Genomic DNA, 27,624 nt, shown 5'->3' on the forward strand with positions numbered 1-27,624 from the left:
CACTGGAGTATATCTCTGTGTCAAAACAGTATATAGTTCCAGAAGGTCAGTCCAGAACCAACGAGTTGAAATTAAATCAAAAGAGTTTCCTACTAGACATTAGGAAGAATTTTCTAACAGTTAGAGCGGTTCCTCAGTGGAACAGGCTTCCTTGGCAGGTGGTGAGCTCTCCTTCCCTGGAGGTTTTTAAGCAGAGGCTAGATGGCCATCTGACAGCAATGCTGATTCTATGACCTTAGGCAGATGATGAGAGGGAGGGCATCTTGGCCATCTTCTGGGCATGTAGGGGTCACTGGGGGTGTGGGTGGGGAGGTCGTTGTGAATTTCCTGCATTGTGCAGGGGGTTGGACTCTATGACTCTGGTGGTCCGTTTAAACTCTATGATTCTATGATTATATATATATGGCTCTGCCAGTGTAAACCAAAATGATAACAAGAATGTATTTGCTTTGTTGTTACATGGATGACTAAAGCTGTTTCTTTTCTTTTTAAAAAAACATTCAGGACTCATCAAAACTGTACAAGAAAAGTGGTGAAACCGCGGCGATTGAATGCTCCACAGCCGAGGGCAGGCCCAGGGAAAGCAGTCCGCTTTCAAAGAAACCTTCGCCGTTGCACTCTGAAGCTACCGATTACGGGAAGTCGGCACTCTCTTCTCCAGTCAACAGCCGTGATCCAGACTTGAAGGACAGAGCGCAGATCAACGGAGCCACCACCATGACAGAGAAATTGGCCCAGCTCATTGCAACCTGCCCCCCGTTGAAGTCTTCCAAAACCAAGCAGAAGAAGCCAGCCATGGGGGTCGCTTCCGAATTTGCGAAAGACTCTGGAAAGAAGCCTCCACCGACCGGAGCCCTGACCGTGACGGCTAGCAAGGACTTTGTAAAGAAACTATCTGGCAGTGGCAGTATGGGTGCCACGGTAGGCAACAAGGATTTTGCGAAGAAGATTCCGGGGACTGGCGGTGGAGCTGGATCAGTCAGCAAAGACTCTGGGGCTAAAAAGCAACCAGGGACCTGCCCTAGTGCAGCTGGACTAGTTAGTAAGGATTGTGGGAAGAAGTTGCCGGTCCTTACTTCTCCGATAGGATTGGTCTGCAAGGATATTGGAAGGAAACCACTAGTGACTGGCATACCAGTTGGGTTAGTGAGTAAAGAGTCTGGGAAAAGGTTTCTGGGGCCCAGCGGTCCAATTGGATTGGTTAACAAGGAGACCAGTAAAAGGCTGCTAGGGGCTGCCAGTTCTCCCGGGTTGGTTAACAAGGACTTGGGGAAGAAGTTACCAGTGTCTGGCAGTCCAGTGGGATTGGTTAATAAGGATCCTGGAAAGAAGTATCCAGGTTCAGATAACCCAGTCGGTCTGGTTAACAAGGACTTGGGAAAGAAACTGCCCATGACCGGTACTCTGAGTGGGAAACTGCCCACGATCAGCAGTCCAGGTGGTTTGGCTAATAAAGACTCTGGGAGGAAGCTCTCGGGGGTTACTGGTCCAATTGGGTTGGTTGCTAAAGAATCAGGAAAGAAGGTACTGGGGGTTGGCATTCCACCCAGTTTAGCCCTCAAGGACTCTGGAAAGAAAATGTCCGGGGCCAGCAGTCCCCCCGGGTTCACTAGCAAAGACTCAGGGGCTTTGAAAGCAGACATTGGCAACGCTTCCTCGGACCCCTTCAAACGCTTTTGTAGCGGAAGCGTCATAAATCTGGATGGTCCCGAGCCCGCAGCCCCCCTGAAAGACAGTGGGGGCATTAAAACGTTTGAGAAGCATGTTCCAAGGCAGAGTAAAGACAGCATCCCAGAAAAGTTGGCGGTTCAACGAGACATCTCAGGAGGAGGCAAAGAAGGGGCCTGCGTACAGCAGGAAGCCCCTTCGCCAGTGGAAAGGGTCGCTTCTGATGCGTCAAAGCATGAAAAGCAGCTGCCAGTATATTGCACTTCCCCGGACTTCAGGACAGCCGGCGGGGCTTCTGACCTGTCTACGGCCAAATCACCTTTTAGCGCTGTAGGAGAGGGGAACCTCCCGTCCCCCTCCCCAGCAGCCTCTGTCACTGCTTTGACCCGGAGCCCCCCATCGACCTTGGCTCAGCTGACTTCCAACCTGTCGCATTTAAATAACACGCCAGAGCTCTTAGAAGGAATTTCCGAGCCGATTAGCAAGACCCCGTTTGCCACTGATGGCGCTCGCTCAGCTGCGAGCAGGCTGTCAAATCCCGGCTCGCACACTACCAGCAGAGGGATCGGTAGGGAATTAAATGATTGCAAAGCTGCCCACCCACATACCCCGAAACATAGCCCCGCCGTAGGTAGAAAGCTCAACTTGGTAACCAACTCAAACGTCCGTGCTGTCATCGCCCCGTCAGTGGTGAGCTTCTCCAGCTTATTTAACAATAGACCCATCCTAAAGATTGGTGCCATGACTGCCTCGGGGAAGCCTTGCCAAGGAACTGACTCCCTGAGCAGCAGCGATGACCCACAGGCAAAGCCCTTAAAGAAAAGGAAAGGACGGAAGCCACGCTGGACCAAGGTGGTCTCTCGGAGCGCCTGCCAGCCTCCCAAAGGGCTAGAACTAGGAAGGCCTGACCTTTTCAAAAACCTTTCCTGCAGTGTGCTGTCAAACAGTAGCCTGGACCAGGGCAAGCTCTTTAAAAATGCAGGCCCGCCTTCCTTCGCGGAGCACGGGTTCGTCAAGCATCAGCTGCCGAAGCTGAACAAATCTGGCAGCATGCCGTCTCTTGCTCTGCTTAATAATGTTGATAAGGAATCCAGTAAATTTTACAGTCCTCACGTGCAGGCTTCCGGCGGGTGCGTTTCAGACGAATTGTTGCCCGACATGTACAAGTCCAAAAGGGGCAGATCGAAGTCCAAAGAGATGCCCCACTTGGAAGGCCCCCCCAAGCGCACCCTGAAGATCCCCGCCTCGAAGGTCTTTTCCGTGCAGTCGAAGGAAGAACAGGAGCCTCCAGTGTTGCATCCGGAGGTCGAAATTCCTTCCCTTCGGCAGAGCCTCGCCGAACACGCTTTCCCAAAGAAGAGAGGTCGGCCGAAAAGACAGATCAGGTCGGGGGTCACGATGAAGCCCCCGGTTCTGTCTGTAGCCCCTTTTGTCACTGCGGACAGTTCCGATATGCTGGAGCCCGAAAGCGACCAGCAACAGAGTGAGGATTTCTTTGAAATGGCGGATCCGCTCGGAGGCCCAGAGGAACTTGGGAAGACGAACGCCTGCGGCGCTCCCGACCTCGAGATAGAGCCAGACAGGAAAGAAACAAAACGGAACAACGGGCAGCTGATGAAAACCATCATCAGGAAAATCAACAAGATGAAGACGTTAAAGCGGAAAAAGCTCTTGAATCAAATCCTCTCGTCCACCGTGGCGGAACCAAATAAAGGGAAAGTGCAATCCAAGCTCCACACCACGGTGTCAAGCCTCGCTGCCACGTTTGGCTCAAAACTGGGCCAGCAGATCAACGTCAGCAAGAAAGGAACAATCTACATAGGAAAAAGGCGAGGCAGGAAGCCCAAATCTGTCCTGAATGGCATCTTGGGTAATTCTGCCAGCTTGGCTGTTCTTGAGAAGTCTGCCCAACAAGTAGGGGGGACTGCGCTAGGCCAGGCGGTCCCCTCTCTGCTGACTTCCGCCACAAATAATTCTGAGATCCTTCCGTCTCCGGTTTGTTCTCAGTCCTCTGGGGTGAGTGGGGGGCAGAGCCCAGTCAGCAGCGACATGGGCTTTGTGGAGCCCAACTCCGTCCCATATTTACACCTCCACTCCAGGCAGGGGAGCGTGGTTCAGACCCTCGCCATGAGAAAGGCCTCCAAGGCCAGGAGGAGGCTCTCCCCACCGACCCTGCTCCCAAACTCCCCGTCCCACATGAGCGAGCTGAGCTCGCTGAAGGAGGCGACCCCCTCGCCGATCAGTGAGTCCCACAGCGACGAGACGATCCCCAGCGACAGCGGGATCGGGACCGACAACAACAGCACTTCCGACCGGGCCGAGAAGTTCTGTGGCTCGAAGAAACGGCGGCACTCCTTTGACCATGTCTCCCTTGTCCCCCCGGAGACCTCCACGGTCCTGAGCAGCCTCAAGGAGAAGCACAAGCATAAGTGCAAGCGCCGGAGCCACGACTACCTGACCTACGATAAGATGAAGAGGCAGAAGCGGAAGAGGAAGAAGAAATACCCGCAGCTGCGTGGCAGGCAGGACCCCGACTTCCTGGCGGAGCTGGAGGAGCTGATCAGCCGGTTGAGCGAGATCCGGATCACGCACCGAAGCCACCATTTCATCCCTCGGGACTTGCTGCCGACCATTTTCCGAATCAATTTCAACAGCTTCTACACCCACCCCACTTTCCCTCTGGACCCTTTGCACTACATCCGGAAGCCCGACTTGAAGAAGAAGCGAGGCCGGCCCCCCAAAATGAGGGAGGCGATGGCAGAAATGCCTTTCATGCATAGCCTCAGTTTCCCCTTGTCTGGTACTGGATTTTACCCTTCCTACAGTATGCCTTACACTCCATCTCCCCTTGCTGCCGCTCCGATTGGCTTGAGCTATTATGGGCGGTACCCGCCAACCCTTTACCCCCCTCCGCCCTCCCCTTCGTTTACGACCCCATTGCCCCCTCCGTCTTACATGCATACCGGCCACTTGCTTCTCAACCCGGCCAAGTACCACAAGAAGAAACATAAGCTGCTGCGCCAGGAGGCATTCCTCACCGCCAGCCGGGCTCCCCTTCTCTCCATGAGCACCTACCACCCCAGTGTCCCGCCAGAGATGGCCTACGGCTGGATGCTGGAGCACAAGCACCGGCACCGCCACAAGCATCGCGAGCACCGTTCCTCGGAGCAGCCGCAGGTCTCCATGGAGGCCCTGGCAGCCAACGGCTCGTCCCGCACTGTCCTGGAGTCTCTCAAGCGTTACCGCTTTGGGAAGGAGGCGGTAGGTGAGAGGTACAAGCATAAAGAGAAGCACCGATGTCATATGGCTTGCCCGCACCTGTCCCCTTCGAAAGGCCTGCTGGGCAGGGAGGAACAGTGGGCCAGGCGGGAGTCAGCAGAGTCCAGCTCGCTCTCGCTAGGATTACAGGCACCGTTGCAGATAGACTGTTTGGACGCTCCACCCAGCCTGCCCTTGGGACGGTTCACGCCGAGCTCTGAGCCAGCCAGCAGCGACGAACACACAAACCTTTTCACCAGTGCAATAGGTAGCTGCCGAGGCGCTGGCTCTTCCGGTGCTGGCGGGCGTAAAAAACTGTCTGACGGCTCGGGACTGTTCAGCCCCCAGGAAGCGCCGCTCAGCCGACCCCTGAGGAAGGAGACGCTGCCCCCCATGGAGAAGGCGCTGACGAACTTGTCAGGTAGGAAACCTCTCTTGTTGCTTGTGTTAATATGTTCTTTAAAGCATTCTTCCTGCGCATCTGAAGTTAGCAGTCTCTGCTTGGCACCCTTTAGATTGCAAAGGAGTTTGAGTGGTTCCTCAGTGGAACAAGCTTCCTCGGGAGGGGGTGAGCTCTCCTTCCCTAGAGGTTTTTAAGCAGAGGCTAGATGGCCATCTGTCAGCAATGCTGATTCTATGATAGGCGGATCAGGAGAGGGAGGGCATCTTGGCAATCTTCTGGGCATGGAGTAGGGGTCACTGGGGTGTGTGTGGGGGAGGCAGTTGTGAATTTCCTGCATTGTGCAGGGGGTTGGACTAGATGACCCAGGTGGCCCCTTCCAACTGATTCTATGAGTAGCCCATGTTATTTCGTAGTAGCAAAATAAAACAAAAATCAGTACAAGCTTTTGTGAGTCACTGCAAGCAAGCTGTGACGCATGGAAAATTCATATTGGTATAAATTATGTTATTTATTTGTTCGTTTGTTTTTAAAATTTGTATCCCGCCCTCCCCAGCAAGCCAGCTCAGGGCGGGTAACGTCGTTAAAACAACATCCAATCCACAACCATATGAAACAATAAAAGCAGCAATGAAATCCTCAAAACCTGTAACAGATCCCATAACAGCCGCTTATATCATCTTATACCATCTTTACTGGTCTCCCCCTCCCCTCCTTTGAATGAGAATAATATAAATTGACAGGTTGCCACCTGTATGGTGCCTACCGTTTATTTAAATTTTTGCACCATTATGCTAGGGTTTTAGAGCTTTATTGTTTGGTTTTATTAAGGATTATATATTGTTTGTGTTTTTAAATGACGTTACCTGTCCTGAGAGCCCCGAGGTGCAGAGTAGTAAGCTGCAGTACTTCAGTCCAAGCTCTGCTCATGACCTGAGTTTGATCCCTTAAGACTGACACACCTGCACTAGAGCTTGGTCTGCAATAGTGGGGCCTAAAGCCGGCAGAGAAGGTCTAACATGGACGGCCAGAAGGCAAAAAGAGGCCAAGGTCTCTTAATTAAGTGGAGAGGTAAGGGATTGAACCTGGGCAATATGAAACTTCTGGATATATCAGGCCCGGAATAAATAAGGATCCCAGGTAGCTGATGTTAGTGAAGACCTTTCTCTGCCTGAGAGCCAGTGCCAATCAGAGCAGTCAGTATTGTGCTAGGTAAGCCAGAACCCCGTAGCGCAGAGTGGTAAGCTGCAGTCCTGCAGTCAAAAGCTCTGCTCACGGCCTGAGTTCGATCCCTACGGAAGTCGGTTTCAGGCAGCCAGCCTAAGGTTGATTCAGGCTTCCATCCTTCCAGGGTCGGTAAAACGAGTACCCAGCTTGCTGGGGGTAAAGTGTAGAGGACTGGGGAAGGCACTGGCAAACCACCCCGTAAGTCTACCTAGTAAATGTTGGGATGTGACATCACCCCATGAGTCAGGAATGACCCAGTGTTTGCACAGGGGGGTTACCTTTACCTTTAAGCCAGAGTTAGAACATTTTTGGGTGACCGGGGGCAGGGGGGACTGATGCTAAAGGGAAACCAAGAAAAGATGGGAAAATCCCAGACATTTGGTCACCCAGCCACTAAAAAGGTGAAACTGGCTCTTGACAATTGGAAATGATTTTCAGTCCTTTGAGGATGTGTGTGTATTTTCTCTAGGTCTGTTTCTAGCCAACTGATTGGTTCTACAAATGGTCTGGTGATTGTTGTAAACCAGTGATGCTCAGTGGCTCTTTAACAGGCCACTCATGGCTCTTCCGAGCACTGTTCCCTATGGCACCTGCCCCATATTCCAAAAAATTGAGCAGGATTTATTTTTTTGGTGGGGGGACTGGAATAATTTCAGAAACACTGAGGGTCCCAGGATAAAACTGTTTATAACAGCTTGTCCATGATGATTATATCAAGATTGTGCAGGTGTAGAGGGTGTTTGAGGCTGGGTCAACATATGCAGCTGGTAGCGGAATGGGGCATACCACCGTTGATTGCTAGCCCATTAAAAGAAAAAGAAACCCTCTTAGTAGAGGTGTAAAATGACTAGATCAGGGGTGTCCAATCTTTTGGCTTCCCTGGGCCACATTGGAAAGAAGAATTGTCTTGGGCCACACATAAAATTCACTTCACTAACAATAGTTGATTCATAATGTTTTAAGTAAGTTTACGATTTTGTGTTGGGCCGCATTCATCGCTGTCCTGGGCTGCATGCAGCCTGGGGGCCGCAGTTTGGACAAGCCTGCTCTAGATGCTCAGAGGTATTGGTAATTGAAAGGGTTATATTATATGTTGTTGTTTGTGGGTTTGGGGTAGTGCTTAGGGTAGTCATGTGGCTCTCTTGGTTGATGGGAATTGCATATGTGGCTCTCCATGATCCACAGAAGTGGGTTCATTGTCGTAAACATTTAAAAGAGGCCAGGTACTATGTTTGCTCCTGACCTGGATGGCCCAGGCTAGTTCGATCTCATCAGATCTCGGAAGCTAAGCAAGGTTGGCCCTGGCTAATACTTGGATGGGAGACCACCAAGGAAGTCCCGGATCACTGTGCAGAGGTAGACAATGGCAAACCACCTCTGAATGTATCTTGCCTTGAGAACCCTATGAGGTTGCCATAAGTTTGCTGCAACCTGACAGCACTTTCCACCACCAATCGACCTGGAAAATCTGCTTTCCCCCCTTCTACTTAAAAAAAATTTTTTTTTGTAGCGTCTAACTTGAAGAAGTGTTCTGGTGAGCTCTAAAGCTTGCATAATGTTTTGTGTCACGTTGTTGGGCTCTAATTAATGGTACTGCCTTGACCTGGATGGCCCAAGCTAGCCCAATCTCATCGGATCTTGGAAGCTAAGCAGGGTTGGTTCTGGTTAATATTTGGATGGGAGACCACCAGGGAAGTCCAGGGTCACTATGCAGAGGCAGGCAATGGCAAACCACCTCTGAATGTCTCTTGCCTTGAGAACCCTATGAGGTCGCCATAAGTTGACTGCAACTTGACAGCACTTTCCGCCACCACTGCATATGCATGCCAGAGACACAAATGAATCCCTTTGGGTTGGCTGCTTGACTTGTTGATGGCATTGCCATGCTAACAGTGGCACTTAGCACTCTGCACCAATCCTTGGCTCCATCATCAACCAAAAGGGAGACCATAGCCAAGAAACCAGAAGGAGATTGAGACTGGGAAGGGCAGCCAAGAAGGAGCTATAAAGGATTCTGAAGTGTCAGGATGTGTCACTGGCCACCAAGATCAAGTTAATTCATGCCATCGTATTCCCCATTACTATGTATGGGTGTGAAAGCTGGACAATGAAGAAAGCGGACAGGGAGAAAGTAAATTCCTTTGAAATGTGGTGTTGGAGGAGAGTGTTACAGATACCATGACCTGCCAAAAAAAAACACAAATCAGTGGTTTCTAGATCAAATCAAGCCTGAGCTGACCCTAGAAGCTAAAATAACTAAACTGAGGCTATCGTATTTTGGTCACGTTATGCGAAGACAGGAGTCACTGGAAAAGACAATCATGCAGCAGGAAAAGAGGAAGACCCAACAAGAGATGGATTGACTCAATAGAGGAAGCCACAGCCCTCAATTTGCAAGATCTGAGCAAGGCTGTCAAAGATAGGACATTTTGGAGGACTTTGAGTCATAGGGTCGCCATGAGTCAGAAGCGACTTGATGGCACTTACACACACACCAGTTGTGAAGTACAGCTGTGGATCTAACCCCATGTTCTTTACACCATTTGGGGGGGGGGAGGCAGAATGCAAGAGAATTCCCCGCACTATGCTTAGCTCTAAAATGGCACTCTCACTGTCCCTCCCTAGCCCCAGATTGGATTTCTTCCTTTGCTTTCCCCAGGAGTCGGACATCTAGTTACAAAAATCACAAAGCTAAGCTTGTGCAAGTCTAAAACGTGACATCCCCAATGGGTTAAGTTCAGAAAGTGGGAGTAGACAACAGGTTGTGGTCCTTAGTGCAGTTCTGGGAATTTCCTGAGGAATTCCATTACCGTGAGTGAGCCGACTCGGATTTGATGAGAAACAGCCTTTAATTAGCAGAGAAGCCGAGACGGTTGGAGGCTGAAGGCCCACCAAGCGCCCGTCTCTGAATCACTGCGTCTCTGCTAGCGCATTTAATTGGTGAGTCAGAATGAAAAAGTATCGCTTTCAGTAAGTGCATTTCCCACAATTGGAAGCAGCTGTTTTTGTTGTGGAAGCAGCTTTTAGCTCAGCTCTTGGCTTGTTCGCCTCCTCCGCCTTGCCACATCTCAAGCGTGTCATGCAGCAGGGGTCTACAGAAGTGCATTCGGACTGCGCCAAGATCAGAGCCCAATGAGGCTGTCTTTGTTAGGAGCAGGACAAAAGCGGCTCAGGCAACGAGTGGGCGCTGGGGGACCTTTGGCTGGTCCTGGCTCCTGGTAGAATGCATGGAGCCGCCTATAATTTCACGTTCGATTTTTCTGCACAGTTGTTCCTTCCACGTTCTTTTTAAAAATCAAACGTAAATGCAGTAAAGAACCTTCACCTCAGAATCCTCACACGTGAAATGCTCCAGCCTGAAGCATCAACGCGCACTTTTCTCTGCTATGAAATTCAAGTTTTACCGTCAGATATTTGGGTGCTTCTGCAGGACTGGGGAGAGAGTTTTAAGGACTTGCTCTTAAGAGCCAGAAGAAGTGTTTTGGGGATGGCCATGTTGGTCATTCACGTGTCTCACTTGCTCACATCGTAATTTTTTTGCAACCAGAGATTGCCCCCTCTGCTTTACTTCCCTGTACTGTGTTGCTGCAGGCATTTTTCTCCAGCCCAGCCCTGTTTGCTTTGGCTATCGAAGCTCTGGCCTGGCTGGCCTAGACTGTCCCAGTCTCAGAACCTAAACAGGGTCAGCTCGCTTAGTACTTGGATGGAGGACCACCCAGGAAGTCCAGGATTGCTGTGAGAGGCAGGGAATGAAGAAGAATTGGTTTTTATATGCCGACTTTCTCTACCACTTAAGGAAGAATCCAACAGGCTTACAATCACCTTCCCTTCCCTTCCCCTCCCTTCCCCACAACAGACACCCTGTCAGGTAGGTGGGGCCCAGAGAATGTAACTTGCCCAAGGTCACCCAGCTGGCTTCATGTGTAGGAGTGGGGAAACAAATCCAGTTCACCAGATTAGCGTCCGCCGCTCATGTGGAGGAGTGGGGAATCAAACCCAGTTCACCAGATCATAGTCCATCACTCCAAACCACTGCTCTTAACCACTACACCACGCTGACAAACCACCTCTCTTTGTCTCTTGCCTTGAAAACCTCACAGGTTTGCCATAATTCTGCTGCGACTTGACACTGCTTTCCACCACCATTGGAGCCAGGCTGGGACAGAGCACAGCTTGGTATTCAGGTGGGGGACAGGGATGTAGCTCTTCTTGCTCTGCAGAGGAGGGCATCTTGAACCTCAGGTGTTTCCCACCAGCCCTTCAGGGAGGCGGGACTAATCTTTTATCACTTTCCGTCTCCCAGGCGGGAAACTCCTGAGCTCGGTTTAGTTCCTGCCTTGCGCAGGGAGAGCAGCTGGGAAAGAGCCCTCCACAGCAGCTATTCTTTCTACCCAATTTCTATCAATCCTTCCAAGGTCTATCCTTGTTGTTGCCAGAGTGATCTTACTCCTCAGCATTAATCTGTCTCGCACTCCTTTTTTCTCACTCCTTTCCTCTGCTTGTTACTTCTCCCTCCTCCCCCCTCCCCCATGGAGGGCATCGAGGCTCAGGAGAAGTTCAGCATAGATGGCTTTCTTTCTGATGAGGACCCAGACCCAGGGCTGCTGCCACTGGGAGACAGCTCGGTCTCCAAAAGATGGTATCAGAAGATGGTACAGGATCAATAAAACAATCCTTAGCTAGAAAAGCAGATTTTGCCTCCAGGAAATCCCATGAGGCTTCGGCACAAGCAGTAAGAACAGCGGCCAGGGCAGCCCTCATCTCGAGGGCCTCTACAGTCTGGGCTGGTAAACTGAGTCAGTTAATCCCCAGCGACGATAGAAGAGCAACAGAGGGAGCAAATCGCGTCCTCGAGGCTGTCACCTTCCTGGCAGACACATCCCTAGACGCTATGACTTTCGCAGCCTGTTTCATGGCTGTGGCAACGGCACTCCCCCTGGCTGGGATCATGACGAGCCAACCTTTGCTCCAGGTCAGTAGTGATGACCTATCCCTTTGAAGGCGGCAGACTGTTCAGAGGCAAGCTATATAGAACCCTGGCAGAAACCAGAGACCAGAAAAAGGCCATGCCCAGAAATCTACAGAAGGATGGCAAGAGACCTTTCTCGCCGACCTCCTTTCGTTCCTACCACACTCTTCCTTGGTCCAGACCTGACCACAGGAGAACCCAGGGGTCGACTAATAGAGGAGCCTTTCACAGGCTCTCGCATCAACACATCTTCCAGGTTACAATCCTGTCAATCGGACGAGAACGATAGATCCATCAAACAAGGCAAAAAGTGACGCCAGGCCATTGCCGGTGGGGGGGAGAATTACAAAAATTCCAAGTTCAGTGGTTACAGTCACAACCAGACCACAGGGTGCAACAAATTATTCAGTTTGGTTATGTCATAGAGTTCATTAGTCTTTCCCCCCAGACCGTTTTCTTCCTTCTCCCAGATCTCTCAGGAAGGAAAAATACATCAGGACCTTATCTGCCCTAGCACACCTCCTGCAGATAAGAGCAATAGAACCTCCTTACGAGCATTGTTCAGGAGTCTACTCCATACTCTTCATGGTCCCCAAGAAAAACGGGGACTGGCAGGCCATTCTCAATCTCAAATACGTCAACAGGTTTGTGGCACAAAAACATTTCCGCATGGAGACTCTCCACTCAGTCGCTGAAGCTCTCATTCCAGGAACCTTCATGACGTCCATCGATCTCACAGAATCATACCTTCACATCCCTATTTTCGAGAGCCACCACAGGTTCCTCAGATTTTACTACCAAGATCCACGTTACCAATTCAGAGCACTCCCCTTCAGTCTGATCTCAATTCCTTGAGTGTTCTCCAAAGTGTGGGTGACACTAGCGACTATTGCCCAGAGACAAGGAATTCAGATTCATCCATATCTGAACGACATCCTGATGTGTTCCCCAATCAGGGAACAGACCATCAAGGATACAAGCTGAACCATAAGGTCTTGGAAACTCTTGGCTGTCTTTTGAACAGAGCCTAAAGCAATCTCCTCACCCAGAGATTACAACATCTAGGGGTTGGAATCAACACATGAGAGGACATGTTATTTCTTGCAGAAAAAAGGTCAACAAGATTTCAAGCTTGGCCAAGACCACTGCCAAGGCAGAGTCCACTCAACTAATGTTTCTGACCCACATACAGGGACTTATGATACCATGTATAGGGTCAACTCTATGGGCTCGCCTGCATTCCAGACCACTACAGTGGTTCCTTCACCCCCACAAGTCGGCAATTTTACAACAAAGGGACAAGAAATTGATATTCTCTCTCTTGGTCAAACAAAGCAAGATTTGGTGAACCAAGCCTGTCTGACTAAGATGAGGAGAATTGTACATCCAGAAGAATCCAGTGCAGATCATCATGGTCGCCAGCCTGGTCAATTGAGGATAGGGGAGCCACCCTACAGAAACAGCCAGTCCAAGGCTTCTGGACATGGGAGAAGAGGCTGAACTCCAACATCCTAGAGCCCAGGGTCAACAAGATGGCACTTCTAGCATTCCAGTCACCAATCATGGGTCAGCACTTCCTCATCAGGACCGACAGCATCTCTGCCAAGGCCCGTATCAACAAACTAGGGCGGGTCCAGATCATCTGCTCTCCACCGGGAAGCAAAGAGCATTCTCTCATGGGGAAAAATCCACCTACAGTCGATGTCTGCAGAACACATTCAGGGATCACTCAACACGCAAGCCAGCTGACTGAGCAGACAGACCATGGACAAGAATGAGTGGTCCCTCAAGAGAGAAACCTTCAAACAAATTATGTAGAGATTTGGTGTAACGAGGGTAGATCTTTTTGCCTCGGCCTCCAATCATCTATTACCACAATTCTTTTCCATATACCATCATCCATGGGCGGAGCAAGTGAATGATTCCCCACTCCTACACTTGAAGCCAACTGGGTGACCTTGGGCTAGTCATAGTTCTCTCCGAACTCTCTCAGCCCTATCTGCCTTACAAGGTGTCTGTTCTGGGGAAAGGAAGGGAAAGAGACTGTAAGCCAGTTTAATTCTCCATAAAAGGTAGAGAAAATTGGCATATAAAAACCAACTCTTTTTCTTACCTTAAGGGCTCCTTCTGCTCTAAGGAGGGCATCTTGTCTACCCAAAAAAGGAGAACAGCAACCATGAAATATTGCAAAACTTGGCAGCACCTGCTCTCTGCCTAGTGCATTCCTATTTGACCATTCTCCCAAGGACAATACATGTAGCTCTCTCTCCCCCACCCCATTTTATCTTTAACCATTTTCAAGTACTTGAAGGACTGTTATATAGAGGATGGTGCCAAGTTGTTTTCTGTTGCCCCAAAAGGTCGGACCAGAACCAAGGGGTTGAAATTAAATCAAAAGAGTTTCTGGCTAGACCTTAGGAATAATTTTCTAAGATAGAGCGGTTCTTCAGTGGAATAGGTTTCCTTGGGAGGTGGTGAGCTCTCATTCCCTGAAGGTTTTTAAGCAGAGGCTAGATGGCCATTTACCAGGAGATTAACAACTACCTTCCCCCCCCCACACACACACACCTCCAGTGACCCCTACTCCATGCCCAGAAGATGGCCAAAAAAAACCCCTCCAGGATCCCTGGCCAATCTGGCCTGGAGGAAAGAGAGATGCTAGAAGAGTCCCCTGCAACTGGCATGGACCCAGAGAAAGCTTTTCCTGATAGTTCTGGGAGGGGGATACAAATGAAAGGCGGGGGGGGGAGGACACAAACCAGAAGACTATAGAAAGAAAACTTTTTTTTACTCCTAGAGGCTTACAATGGGGGATAGATTTCTGAAAGCTTCCCCCCCAGAATGCCATACTTTAATAATTTAAAATACTGCTTTTGATAGTATTAAATGCCATATCACATTGCTGCATCTCTTGGGTCCAAGATTCAAAGGCACTGATTAAATTGTGACTTGATGGCAAAGACACACAAATTCTACGCAATTCCCTTATCCAGAAACAGAATTGAAGATAAGTAAGGGGTCAAGAGCCATACTAAGACAGGGAGAATGTGATTCAAATCCCTACTCAGACATAAAGCTCCCTGGGTGACCATGGGCCAGTCATCCTCTCTCCCATCCTAGCCTACCTCACAGGGTTGTTGGGAAGATGAGATGGAGAAGGAGAGAACCCCATATGCCGCCCTGACTTCCATGGAGGAAGGTGGCTGGGGGTAAATAACATGGTACATTGGTATGATTTCTCAGCAAAGGGGAAACCAACACATGTCATACCTATCAAGGCATAAAGGTAATGTTTTATAAATTGAACCAAAATGCCTCATGAAAACTGCATGCACATAAATCTTTCAAAGGACATTTACTATTAATAAAGTCTGACCGCTGTGGTGAAAGGAAGAGGGGAAAGTTTTTGGTTTTTTTGAAACAGCATTGTCATGACAGTCCACAAATTTGCAGTAGGAAGGTGAGACCCCTTCCAACTCAGGGGCTTCAGCCACAGATTGCCACTACAGATCCAGTCATGTGGGAAATATGGGTACACCTTCCCTCTTAATAAAAACTCCCAACTGTCACTGCACGAGTGTTGGGTGTGAAGGAGCAGCTGACCCTGAACAGACTGTGCCTTTGAGCATGACTCCAGCATGGTGTAGTGGTTAAGAGTGGTGGTGTGGAGCGGTGGACTCTGATCTGGAGAACCGGGTTTGATTCCCCGCTCCTCCACATGAGCGGTGGAGGCTAATCTGGCAAACTGAGTTTGTTTCCCCACCTCTCTTACACATGAAGCCAGCTGGGTGACCTTGGGCTAGTCACAGCTTTCTTAGAGCTCTCTCAGCCCCACCTACCTCACAGGGTGTCTGTTGTGGGGAGGGGAAAGGAAGGCGATTGTAAGCCGGATTGATTCTCCCTTAAGGGGCAGAGAAAGTCAGTGTATAAAAACCAACTCTTCTTCTTCCAAGGGCAACCACTGGCCCTGAGCACCCCACAGATGTTCTGCTTTGCATGTTGTAATTCCCACCCCCCAGCATTAAGAAGTTTGAGGGCAGCAATGTCTGTTTCTTTGGTGGGCAAGAGCGCGGGAGACTTCCCTGGAGGTAGGGGGGCTGGCATTAGAAAACGCTAATACGATGCACAGTTTTTGGACCACTTGACTGCATGCAGAGGGCAGGAGAAGAGGGAAAGCGGAGATGCAGCTGTGAACTTCATTATACCAGATGTGCCAGATGTCTTTCAGTGGGAGGGTAGATGGGAGAGAAATCGAGAGGGGAGGGGAAGTTGTGACAGGGAGTCCCTCTTAAGTGGCGATTAGAGGCTACCGGCATCTGTTTGAAAACACTTTCCGCCGAGACCCGCGTGTGTCTTCTCCTGGAATCGTTTCCTGCTTTTCGGCTTGCTCTTGCCTATCAAGCGTATCTGAGCCACCTCTGAATCTCCAATCACCACAATTATTATAATGTACCGCATTACAAAGTAACACAGGCCAAAAAGGGCAGTTCTCCGCCCGCCCTGAAGAGCATACTGCCTGAATTCATCGAATCATAGAATTGGAAGGGACCACCAGGGTCATCTAGTCCAACCCCCTGCACAATGCAGGAAATTCACAACTACTTCTCCACTACACCCCCCCGGTGACCCCTACTCCATGCCCAGAAGATGGCCAAGGTGCTCGCCCTCTGCCTAAGGTCATAGAATCAGCATTGCTGACAGATGGCCATCTAGCCTCTTCTTAAAAACCTCCAGGGAAGGAGAGCTCACCACCTCCCGAGGAAGCCTGTTCCACTGAGGAACCGCTCTAACAGAAAATTCTTCCTAATGTCTAGACGGAAACTCTTTTGATTTAATTTCAACCCAATTGTGGTGGTAGAAGAGGTAAAAAGGGAGGTGGGGGGAAGAGGCGGGAGAGACATGTGCCAGAAGCCAGCAAGTACAGCGACGCGTACTTAGACCGATTCGGCTGGCACAATAAGGCTGAATCCAGAACAGGTAAGTGGAAAGTTCTGTCAAATGGCAGCCATCTTATGGCGCCTTATGAGAAGAACACATATTTGATAAAGGGTCTGTGCCTCAGTGGGAGAGCATCTGCTTGGCATGCAGAAGGTCCCAGGTTCAATCCCCGGCATCTCCAGTGAAAGGGACTAGGCAGGTCAGTGATATGAAAGACCCCTGTCTGAGACCCTGCAGAGCTGCTGCTCCAAAAAATGAGCAACAAAATAAGTACGCTGAGGGTCAGAGTCCTCTAAGAGGAACTGAACCTTTTGCTCCAAAGTTGCTCGAGAAGATGTGGACTGTTTGTTAAAACATGGTATAATCCATTTTAGCCTATGTTGATATACGTAAGGACAGTGCGAAAGGTCCACTGGAGTCCACTGACTGAAGCGGGCAGGGAGTGCACTCCCTCTTCCCTCTAGAGCAGGTGCAAAGCCCTTGGCTTTCTCTTTGACCGTCCTTCCCCCTTTGCCCCTGGTTTTCAGTTTGATGCAAACTCATGTCACATCTCCTTTTGGAACACTGCAGGGTGCGGCCCTTCCTTTCGTGCCGTCTCCTCAACAAAACCTCTGGGTCGTGCTCTAGTCATCTCTCACCTTGACTAGCTCAGCCTCCTCTCTAACCTTCTGCTGTTCTGCTTCTTCCCCTTTGCTCAGCACTCCGCTGTCACAATCTTTCTCCCCTCTCATCACTCTGACCACGTGATACACTTCCCTAGACATCTGTACTGCTGTCCTGCTACTCCCAGGTCCAGCAGGCACACACCCCTTGTTCTTCTCTTCAGGGCCCATGGCTTTGCCTGTCCTTTATGTCTCTGCTCTCGAGATCCCAATGCCTCCCTGCCCATGACTTTCACTCCTCCAGCCTTCCCTACCCTTAACCATCCCCAGAAGGTCGGACCAGAACCAACAGGTTGAAATTAAATCAAAAGAGTTTCTGTCTAAACATTAGGAAGAATTTTCTAACACAGCTGTTCCTCAGTGGAACAGGCTTCCTCGGGAGGTGGTAAGTGCTTTTTCCTTGGAGGTTTTTAAGCAGAGGCTAGATGGCCATCTGTCAGCAATGCTGATTCTATTACCTTAGGCGGGTGATGAGATGGAGGGCATCTTGGCCATCTTCTGGGCATGGAGTAGGGGTCACTGGGGGTGTGGGGGGTAGTTGTGAATTTCCTGCATTGTGCAGGGGGTTGGACTAGATGATCTTGGTGCTCCCAACTCTATGATCCAAAGGTCTCCCACTAAGAGGAGGGCAGGGAGCTGTTCCTGTTGGCAGCAGAGGATAGGACACTCTCTCTCTCTCTCTCTCTCTCTCTCTCTCTCTCTCTCTCTCTCTCTCTCTCTCTCTCTCTCTCTCTCTCTCTGTGTGTGTGTGTGTGTGTGTGTGTGTGTGTGTGTGTGTGTGTGTGTGAAGTGCCGTCAAGTCGCAGCCGACTTATGGCCACCCCTTTTGGGGTTTTCATGGCAAGAGACTAACAGAGGTGGTTTGCCAGTGCCTTTTTCTGCACAGCAACCCTGGCATTCCTTGGTGGTCTCCCATCCAAATACTAACCAGGGCTGACTTCTGAGATCTGACGAGATCAGGCTAGCCTGGGCCATCCAGTTCAATAATGGGTTTAAATTGCGAGCAGAAAGTTAGATATTAGAGGAAAGATTTTTTACAGTAAGAGCTGTAAAACAGTGGAATCAGCTACCTGGGGGGGAGGGCTCCCCCCTCACTGGCAGCCTTTAAGAAGAGGCTGGACAAGCACTTGTCAGGGATGCTCTAGGGGGTTGGACTAGATGGCCTGTATGGCCCCTTTCAACTCTATGATTCTAAATCACACATCTCTGCTGTGTCTCCCTTGGCTTCCTATTGTGCCCAGAACGGTCACTAAGAACCATCTGCAAGATATCTGCTTCTCTCGCTTTCAGCAAATTCCTTCTTAGACTCCACTTTCCCCATGAATCTGCAGCGTAGCCCTGAGTCCTTCATCTCCTACTGCAATTAAGAGCCAGTCTAGGTGGACTCTGATCTGGAGAACCGGGTTTGATTCCCCACTCCTCCACATGAGCAGCGGAGGCTAATCTGGTGAACTGGATTGGTTTCCCCACTCATACACACGAAGCCAGCTGGGTGACATTGGGCTAGTCACACTGTCTGAGCCCCACCTTCCTCACAGGGTGTCGGTTGTGGGGAAGGGAAGGTGGTTGTAAGCCGGTTTGATTCTCCCTTAAGTGGTAGAGAAAGTCGGTATATAAAAACCAACTCTTCTTCGTCCTCCTCTGTGTGACACAAAGGACACTGGTGCCTGTCCGGACATGGCGTCATATCAAAGAACTGGGCAGTTTACCTTAGAATGGCTCTACTGGGCTGCAGAGCACTGTGAGAGTGGAGGAGGGACTTTCAGCTTCTCTCCCATGCCATTTTTGGCTATGCAAAAAGCTGCGGGGGAGCCAGAGGAAGGGGGGGGTGAAGAACGATGCAGGCAAGAAGCAGGACGCTCCCCCCCCCCAGTGCTCCACAGCCCAACAGAGTGATTTTAAGGTAACCTGCACAGTTCTTCGGTGCGACGAGTCAGGGTGGGCACCGGTGCCCCGACTCATGACACACTCAACGTCTAGCTTGGCTGTAAGCTGCTGGATGCACCATTGAGTTGCATCTGCCTCTCTTAACCACTACACCACTGTGGCTCTCCTGAGTTGCGGCACATTAACTGCCTGAAGAAGAGGACTGAACCTAACAATTGCCCTGCTGGGTCATACCAAAGGTCCATCTGGTCCAGCGTCCTCTTTCCCGCAGCGGCCAACAAGTTGCCCAAGGAATCCTGTAAAGAGGGGCAGGAAGGCCACACACCCCATCCCTGTTGGCTCTCAGCATCTATCGGTCAGAGTTCTGCCTCTGAACATAAAATTTCCATTTAAGTCTTATGGCTTAACAGCTCATAGATAGACCTCCCTGGTTCTATGAATTTGCCTTGCCTGTGGCCGACAAGTTATAGAATTGTGCAAGGGAGAAAATGCTCTCCTTGTCCACACTGTTGAATGTCTGTTCACTGGGCGTGATTTTACTGACGCTCCTTGCTTCCCTGCCTGATCACCCAGAGGCCATCCTTACTCAGCGCAAGCAAGCGGCGAGTGATTTTTCTTTCCCTGGTGCCAGCATAGGAACTTGCAACCTAGGGCAAGTGCGATAAATTGGGAGAAGCCGCTGATTTCAAACCACAAATGGAGGCTTTTTAGAAACGCCCCAAGGTGCTTCCAGTAGGAGTTGAGCTATTTAAATCTGAACCAGGCTGGTCTAATCAAACTTTGGCCTTTAATCATCTGAAGGACGGCTGTGTGGTAATGGAGCTGCTAAGCTGAACACTCCAGGGTACTGTTGCGGAATACACTGTGGGAATATAAGAACATAAGAAAGGCCATGCATGATCAGTCCATCAAGTCCAGCAGTCTGTTCACACAGTGGCCAACCAGGTGCCTCGAGGAAGCCCACAAGTAAGACGACTGCAGCAGCACCATCCTACCTGCGCTCCACAGCACCTAATATAATGGGCATGCTCCTCTGATCCTGGAGAGAATAGGTATGCATCATGACTAGTATACATTTTGACTAGTAGCCTTGGATAGCCCTCTCCTCCAGACTGCTGGACTCGATGGGCCTTGGTCTGATCCAGCATGGCCTTTCTTATGGAGGACAGGGCTATCCATGGCTACTAGTCCAAATGGATACTAGTCATGATGCATACCTATTCTCTCCCGGATCAGAGGAGCATGCCTGTTATATTAGGTGCTGGGGAACACAGGAAGGATAACGCTGCTGCAGTTATCTTACTTGTGGGATTCCTAGAGGCACCTGGTTGGCCACTGTGTGAACAGACTGCAGGACTTGATGGACCTTGCTTAGTCTGATCCAGCTTGGCCTTTCTTATGTTCTTATAGCTAAATTGTGGAACTCCCTGCCCCAGAATGTGGGGATGGCTGCCAACTTGGAAGGCTTGAAGAGGGGGGTGGATATGTTCATGGAGGAGAGGGGTATTCATGGCTACTAGTCAAAATGGATACTAGTCAAGATGCATACCTATTCTCTCCAGGATCAGAGGAGCATGTCCGTTATATTAGGTGCTGTGGAACACAGGCAGGATAATGCTGCTGCAGTCGTCTTACTTGTGGGTTTCGTAGAGGCACCTGGTTGGCCACTGTGTGAAGAACCTGCTGGACTTTCTGGACCTTGGTCTGATTCTGCACGGCCTTGCTTATGTTCTTATGTTCAAGCCTGATTTTGGCCATTCATTTGGCTGCTGATGGTTGAAGGGCTTTGAGTGGCAGCTGCAAAGATGAAAAACGGCTTTCTGGGCCCCTCCTGCTGCTGATAAATGGTGGTACCCTGACCCTTTCGGAACGTCCTCTGTGCCCTTGGTACGTGTGGCTAAGTACTTGCCTTTTCTCTCACTTTCCCCCTCCTTGTTCTTTCCCAGGCACACTTCCAGCACAGGACAAGCCCTCGCAGAGGCAAACGGAGACCACCAGCTGCAGCCCTTCCAGAAAGAGGTCTTCGTCGGAAAGCACATCTTCTACAGGCAAATAACATTTCTCCTCCTCCTTGTAAAGGCCATCCATAGAATCATAGAATCATATTGGAAGGGAACACCAGGGTCATCTAGTCCAGCCCCCTACACAATGCAGGAAATTCCAAACTACCACCCCACACCCCCAGTGACCCCTACTCCATTCCCAGAAGATGCCCAAGATGCCCTCCCTTTCATGATCTGCCTGAGGTCATAGAATCAGCATTGCTGACAGATGGCCATCTAGCCTCTGCTTAAAAACCTCCAGGGAAGGAGAGCTCACCACCTCCCGAGGAAGCCTGTTCCACTGAGGAACCGCTCTAACTGTTAAAAAACTCTTCCTAATGTCTAGACGGAATCTACCTCCCACCCCACACCCCCAGTGACCCCCTACTCAATGCCCAGAAGATGGCCAACATGCCGTCCCTCTCATGATCTGCCTAAGGTCATAGAATCCGTAAGCATCTGTCTGCTCGCAGGCCTTCTGGAAAGGCCGGCCAGTTTGCAGGACCGGCAACCAGACAGCCTGCGGGCAAGACCTGGACCTGGGTCAGACCTTCTCACCCCCACCTTCTCTTGAAAGGGCATCGCCTAGAGTATTCCCCAGCTGTCTTCCATGCCAGCTTGGGTTTAGGAATAGTTAAACTTGGGAGGGGGGGGAGGAAGGAATGGATGGGGACCACTGGGGTGGTTGCCAGGCAACCATCCTAATCGCTTCTGGATTAGCAGGCCAATCAGATTTGCCCAGCCAAGGGGGCCTTGACTCTGACCTGGATAGCCCAGGCCGGCTCGCTCTCCTCGTATCTTGAAAGGGACTATGGCTCAGTGGTAGAGCCTCTGCTTGGCATGTAGAAGGTCCCAGGTTCAATCCCTGGCATCTCCAGTTAAAGGGACTAGGCAAGTAGGTGATGTGAAAGACCCCTGCCTGAGACCCTGAGTAGACAATTCTGAGTTTGATGGACCAAGGCTCTGATTCAGTAGAAAGCAGCTTCCTGTGTTCATTTGAAGCTAAGCAGGGTCAGCGTGGTGTAGTGGTTAAGAGCAGCGGGCTCTAATCTGGAGAGCTGGGTTCGATTCCCTACTCCTCCACATGAAGACCGCTGGGTGACTTTCGGCCAGTCGCAGTCCTCTCCGAACTCTCCCAGCCCGTGCGGAGGCAGGCAATGGCAAACCACCTCCAAACATCCCTTGCCTCGACAAAGCCCACGGGGTCGCCGTAGGTCAGCTGTGACTTGATGGTGCACACGCACACCCAAGCAGGGTCAGCCCTGGTTAGTACTCGGATGGGAGACCACCAGGGAAGTCCAGACAAGCAGTGCAGAAGCAGGCAATGGCAAACCACCTCTGCTCCTCTCCTGCCTTGAAAACCTTACAGGGTGACCACAATTTGGCTGTTTGATGGCACTTTTCATCAGGAGAATGAATGCACCATTTGGCCAACCTGGGGGCTTGGAAATATTTTGTTCCATACAGCAACAGGCAGGATGCCTCCAACTGCACCTGAGGCACAGGGCAGTCCTCCCAAATCCAAGAAGAAGAAGAGTTGGGTTTTATACTCTGCTTTTTTTCTACCTTTAAGGAGTCTCAAAGTGGCTTACAATCACCTTCCCCTCCCCACAACAGGCACCTTGCGAGATAGATGGGGCTGAGAGAGTTCGGAGAGAACTGTGAAGAAGAAGAAGAGTTGGTTTTTATATGCCGACTTCCTCTACCTTTTTTAAAAGGAGAATCAAAGCCACTTACAATCACCTTCCCTTCCCCTCCCCACAACAGATACCTTGCAAGATAGGTGGGGCTGAGAGAGTTCGGAGAGAACTGTGACTGGCCCAAGGTCACCCAGCTGGGTTCATATGTAGGAGGGGGAAAACAACCTGGTTCACCAGATTAGAGTCCACCTTTCATGTGGAGGAGTGGCGAATCGAACCCGGTTCTCCAGATTAGAGCCTGCCGCTTTTAACCACTACACCACGCTGGCTCTCAAGCAGCCCAGAAGCCACCTGCTTGCATTTCCTTGTCCCTACTTCCTTCTCTCCATTCCAGCTCAGTTCCCTGCACCGAAACAAAGGTGGAAAAAGGAACACAACCCCCTCCCCCAAAGCAGCCCTCCACTATGCCATCATGTTGCTGATGCAACTTGGCCTACAGCTGCCTGCCGGTCCGGAGAAGGGAAGCCCCATCTGGGAAAAGGTAGCGGCAGGTGGCATTCTAGCAGCATCACACAGGAGTGGTGGTGGTTAAAAGAGCAGAAGAAAAGTTGGTTTTTATATGCCAACTTTCTCTACCCCTTAAGGGAGAATCAAACCGGCTTACAATCCCCTTCCCTTCCCCTCCCCACAACAGACACCCTGTGAGGTAGGGGGGAGAGCTGTGACTCGCCCAAGGTCACCCAGCGGTGTGTAGGAGTAGGGAAACAAATTCAGTTCACCAGATTAGAGTCTGCCGCTCATGTAGAGGAGTGGGGGAATCAAACCCAGTTCTCCAGATCAGAGTCCACCACTCCAAACCACCGCTCTTAGCCACTACATGACGCCACGCTGGCAGTATTGTTTGAGATGGGTGTTGGGGTCAGAGCACCTTAGCCAAACAGCCCGAATGAGGAACAGGATTGGGGCGGCGGCGAAGCCCCTGCCGTCGCCCCTCTTTCTCGTGAAAACTCTCCCCAGGCACGCTGTGTCACAGAAGGCTGTCTTTGTTAACCAGATGCTCCCCCCCCCCTGTCGTGCCTGGCCAACGCTGCAGCTGCCCACAAGGCTCACGCACTCAAGTTGCCTGATCCTTTTGGATCCGTTCCAAACAAGGGGGAAGCGCCAGCTTGAGGATGGACCGTCGAGACGTTGCAACCCCCCCCAAAAAAACCTCCCTGTATTGTGCAGCTGTTAAAGAAGCTCCGTTTCCTCGACAGATGGCAGGGCTCGCGAGGAATCTGTGAGGATTTCCCCCTCCTTGGTGTGCAGAGAAAGACTGGCCTGTAAGGATAGCCGGCATGGTGTAGTGGTTTGGAGCGGTGGACCCTGATCTGGAGAACCGGGTTTGATTCCCCACTCCTCCACATGTCTAATCTGGTGAACTGGATTTGTTTCCCCACTCCTACACATGAGCGGCGGAGGCTAATCTGGTGAACTGGGTTTGTTTCCCTGCTCCTCCACATGAAGCCAGCTGGGTGACCTTGGGCTAGCCACAGCTCTCTTAGCCCCACCTACCTCACAGGGGTCGTTTATGCTTGGTAATTAGCATCGCATTCCAGGCTGCAGTGCCCCGCATATTTTTTTTATTTCTTCACTCTGAACCTTCATGAACTGTCATTCCAGACCTCACTGCGAATCCGGCTCATGCCTACTTCGCATTTCTTAAGAGCCCCTTTAACACGACCTTTTGTATTTGCTCTGCCCCTGCATTCATTAAAGGAAGCATGCAGAATCACAGCCCTTGCTTAGCTATGCAAACACAAACGAAAGAACGAAGGAGCAAGGGAGTGGGGGGATGGAATTTGCTTGACTTTCTCTTCTTGCATCGGGACCGTGAATAGTCATTGTAAAGGTGGGATTTAAAAAATCAGCATTGAGCAAGGAGCAGAATCGATCCTGCATAAATGGCCAGGGTGTCTGTTGTGGGGAGGGGAAGGCGAATATAAGCCCGTTTGGTTCTCCCTTAAGTGGTAGAGCAAGTCAGCATATAAAAACCAATTCTTCTTCTTCTTAATTTTTTTTTTAAAAATCCAAGAATCGTTTCAGAAAGCAAATTTAAACAGTTGAACCTGCTTACGCATGCGTTCCCCCCTCCAGTGATTGGGATACCCGCGCGGAACACAAGGCTGGGAAGCGCCGTGGAAGATTCCGTGGATAATATCCTACAGCACTTGGCCCAGCACGAAAGCCAGGCCGCGCTGGACAAAACCCTCGAGTCTGTCATGGCGAACGCGCCCGCTCCCCCCTCCAGGAGCCCCAGCCGCAGCCCCAGCAGGGAGAAGGGCAGCGGCCTCTCGGGCCCGGGCATCCTGGGCGATGAGGGCCACCCTCTCCTTTCCGATCGCCTGTCAGGCGGCTACTCCCCTCACCACCTCAAGAGGAGCATGGTGGAAGCCATGCAGCACCAGGCAAGGAAAATGTGCAATTACGACAAGCTGTTAGCCACCAAGAAGAACCTGGACCATGTGAACAAGATCCTCAAAGCCAAGAAGCTGCAGAGGCAGTCGCGGACGGGCAACAACTTCGTGAAGCGCAGGCCGGGCCGGCCCAGGAAGTACCCCTTGCAGTCGGTGGTCTCAGTGCACTCTCTCCAAGTGAGCCGGTTCGTCGGCCCGGACCTCGACAGCGGGGACAGCAGGAGCTGCCTGCTGTACCATGGCCCTGACACCGTGAAGGACGCCATCGAATCGGTGGTTCAGGGAGTGAACGTGAAAGGGTGGAAGAGGAAGAGGTGGCTGGAGGAGGAGGAGCAAGCCCGGAAGAGGCAGAGGCCTCTGCCAGAAGAGGAGCGGGAGAGCAACAAGAGGTGAGTCCTTCGTTTTGGGGCCCCGCCTGCCTCTGACTACTGGGAGAGCCACTGAACCTTGTGCGGGCTGGGGGATCAAGTTTCTAGCCCTCATGCTTGTGTTTTTTAAAAAAAAGCTCCCAATAGCAGCACCAACTTTTGGGCTAGAAATGGTCAAGGTGGGATTGTCCGGTATCTTGAGAGGTTTCCTATTTAGAACATAAGAGAGGCCATGCTGGATCAGATCGAGGCCCATTAAGTCCAGCGTCTGTCCACATGAAATTGAAGGTACACAGTTAGAAAGAACACAGCGGGTAGCCCTATTTGTCTGTAGCAGTAGAAAAGAGCAAGAGTCCAGTAGCACCTTAAAGGCTAACACAATTTGTGGCAGGGGATGCGCTTCCGTGAGCCACAGCTCATTTCTTCACACTGATGCACACTGGAACAAAAAGTCCCATCTTTAAATATAGGCTAATGGAGTCTGAACTTGCTGAGGCTGAGCGGGAAAAAGATCTTGGGGTTGTAGTAGTGAATCGCTCAGTGAAAATGTGAACCCAGTGTGCTGCAAGAGGTGAAAAGGCAAATTCTATGTGAGGGATTATTAGGAAAGGGATTGAAAATAAAACGGCTGACAGTATAGTGCCCCATATAGATCAGTGGTGCTGCCTCATTTGGAATACTGTGTACAGTTCTGGTCACCCCTCTCCCCCCAAAAAAGACATCGCAGAATGAGCCCGTCAAAATGAGCCCATCGCCAGCATGTCCATCTGCTTTGGTTTCCTTCCAGCTTTTCTGAGGCTGCACCTGAGTGCCCCACTCCTGAGGAGGCAGTGGTGAAGCCGCGCGAGCCAGAGAGAGTTGAGCAGCCCCCGACGGCCTTCGTCCAGCGTGAGAAGAAAGCTCCCCGCCCCCCAAAGAAGAAGTACCAGAAGGCAGGGCTGTACTCAGACGTGTACAAAACCACTGAGTAAGTAGGACTACTGAACTGCTCCACCAAGTTGCTTGCTCTCCCCTCCTGGAAACTTGCGATTGACATTGCAGACCTGTGAAAACATTACCTTCCCAGGTAAAGCGTGAGCATAGCATGGCGTAGTGATTAAGAGCGCCAGGCTCTAATCTGGAGAGCCGGGTTTGTTTCCCCACTCCTCCACATGAACGGCAGACTCTAATCTGGAGAACCAGGTTCAATTCCTCACTCCGCATGAGCGGCAGAGTCTAATCTGGAGAAATGGGTTTGTTTCCCCACTCCTCCGCATGAGCAGTGGACTCTAATCTGGAGAAACGGGTTTGATTCCCGCTCCTACACATGAAGCCAGCTGGGTAACTTTGGGCTAATCACAGCTCTCCCCGAACTCTCTCAGCCTCACCTACCTCTCAAGGTGTCTGTTGTGAGGAGGGATGGGAAGGCGATTGTAAGCCGCTTTTAGACTCCTTAAAGGTAAAGAAAAGCAGGGTATAAAAACCAACTCTTCTTCTTCTCTGGCTGACACCTTTCTCCTGAGACAGCATTCTTCCTGGTTTGAGGGGGGGGGTGTCTCTATGATGACAGTGCCTGACTAGGAGCGCCCGGCAGGTTCTTGTGTTCGTTTCCCCTCTGCCTTTCCCCTCTCTTACAGTTCCTCCCTTCCATTCATGTTTGAAGCTCCTCCTAGTTACATCCTCCCCAGTGGTTAAAACTGTAAACCGAAGATAGCAAGTCCACCCGTAACCCTGGCCAAAATCAGGAGCGGACGTCTCCAGTCTGGACATAAGGTTGCACGCTGCTCCATGAATGGTGGAGACCAGATCTTGCAAGCAGGAAGTTTGTTTCCCGCTGACCTCAGATGAGAAGGGGCAACGTTACATCTGCACTCGGTCATCCTGTGAGCACTTAGGCAGAGCTCTTTCTGGATATCTGTGTGTATTCCGACGCTTATGAATTAACTGCTCAGGGTGGGGCAGTTGGTACGCCTTGCCTGCAAGCCACCACCATTTCCATATCTTAATTGGCACCGGCGGCACGGGTGAGGTTTCAGATCTGCCGTGCCCAGGGGAAGCGGCGAGCGTGGACTTGCCCTCGCTCTGGGACCGGAGCTGATGCAACTTGCTGTCTCCTCTCCGGAGCCCACG

The 27,624-nt window shown here is 50.9% G+C and overlaps 1 protein-coding gene across 1 annotated transcript in view; it reads left to right on the plus strand.

The window, feature by feature from the left end:
* Positions 1 to 27,624, plus strand: part of ASH1L (ASH1 like histone lysine methyltransferase) — a 93,900-nt gene that overhangs the window by 18,672 nt on the left and 47,604 nt on the right. The window contains exons 2-5 of the mRNA XM_056853708.1: positions 505 to 5,347; positions 20,956 to 21,057; positions 24,828 to 25,536; positions 26,303 to 26,482. Of these exons, the coding sequence (XP_056709686.1) occupies positions 505 to 5,347; positions 20,956 to 21,057; positions 24,828 to 25,536; positions 26,303 to 26,482 (5,834 nt within the window). The remainder of the gene's footprint in view (positions 1 to 504; positions 5,348 to 20,955; positions 21,058 to 24,827; positions 25,537 to 26,302; positions 26,483 to 27,624) is intronic.

This window comes from Euleptes europaea, chromosome 7 (assembly GCF_029931775.1).
Source record: "Euleptes europaea isolate rEulEur1 chromosome 7, rEulEur1.hap1, whole genome shotgun sequence".
NCBI classification, from domain to species: Eukaryota; Metazoa; Chordata; class Lepidosauria; order Squamata; family Sphaerodactylidae; genus Euleptes; species Euleptes europaea.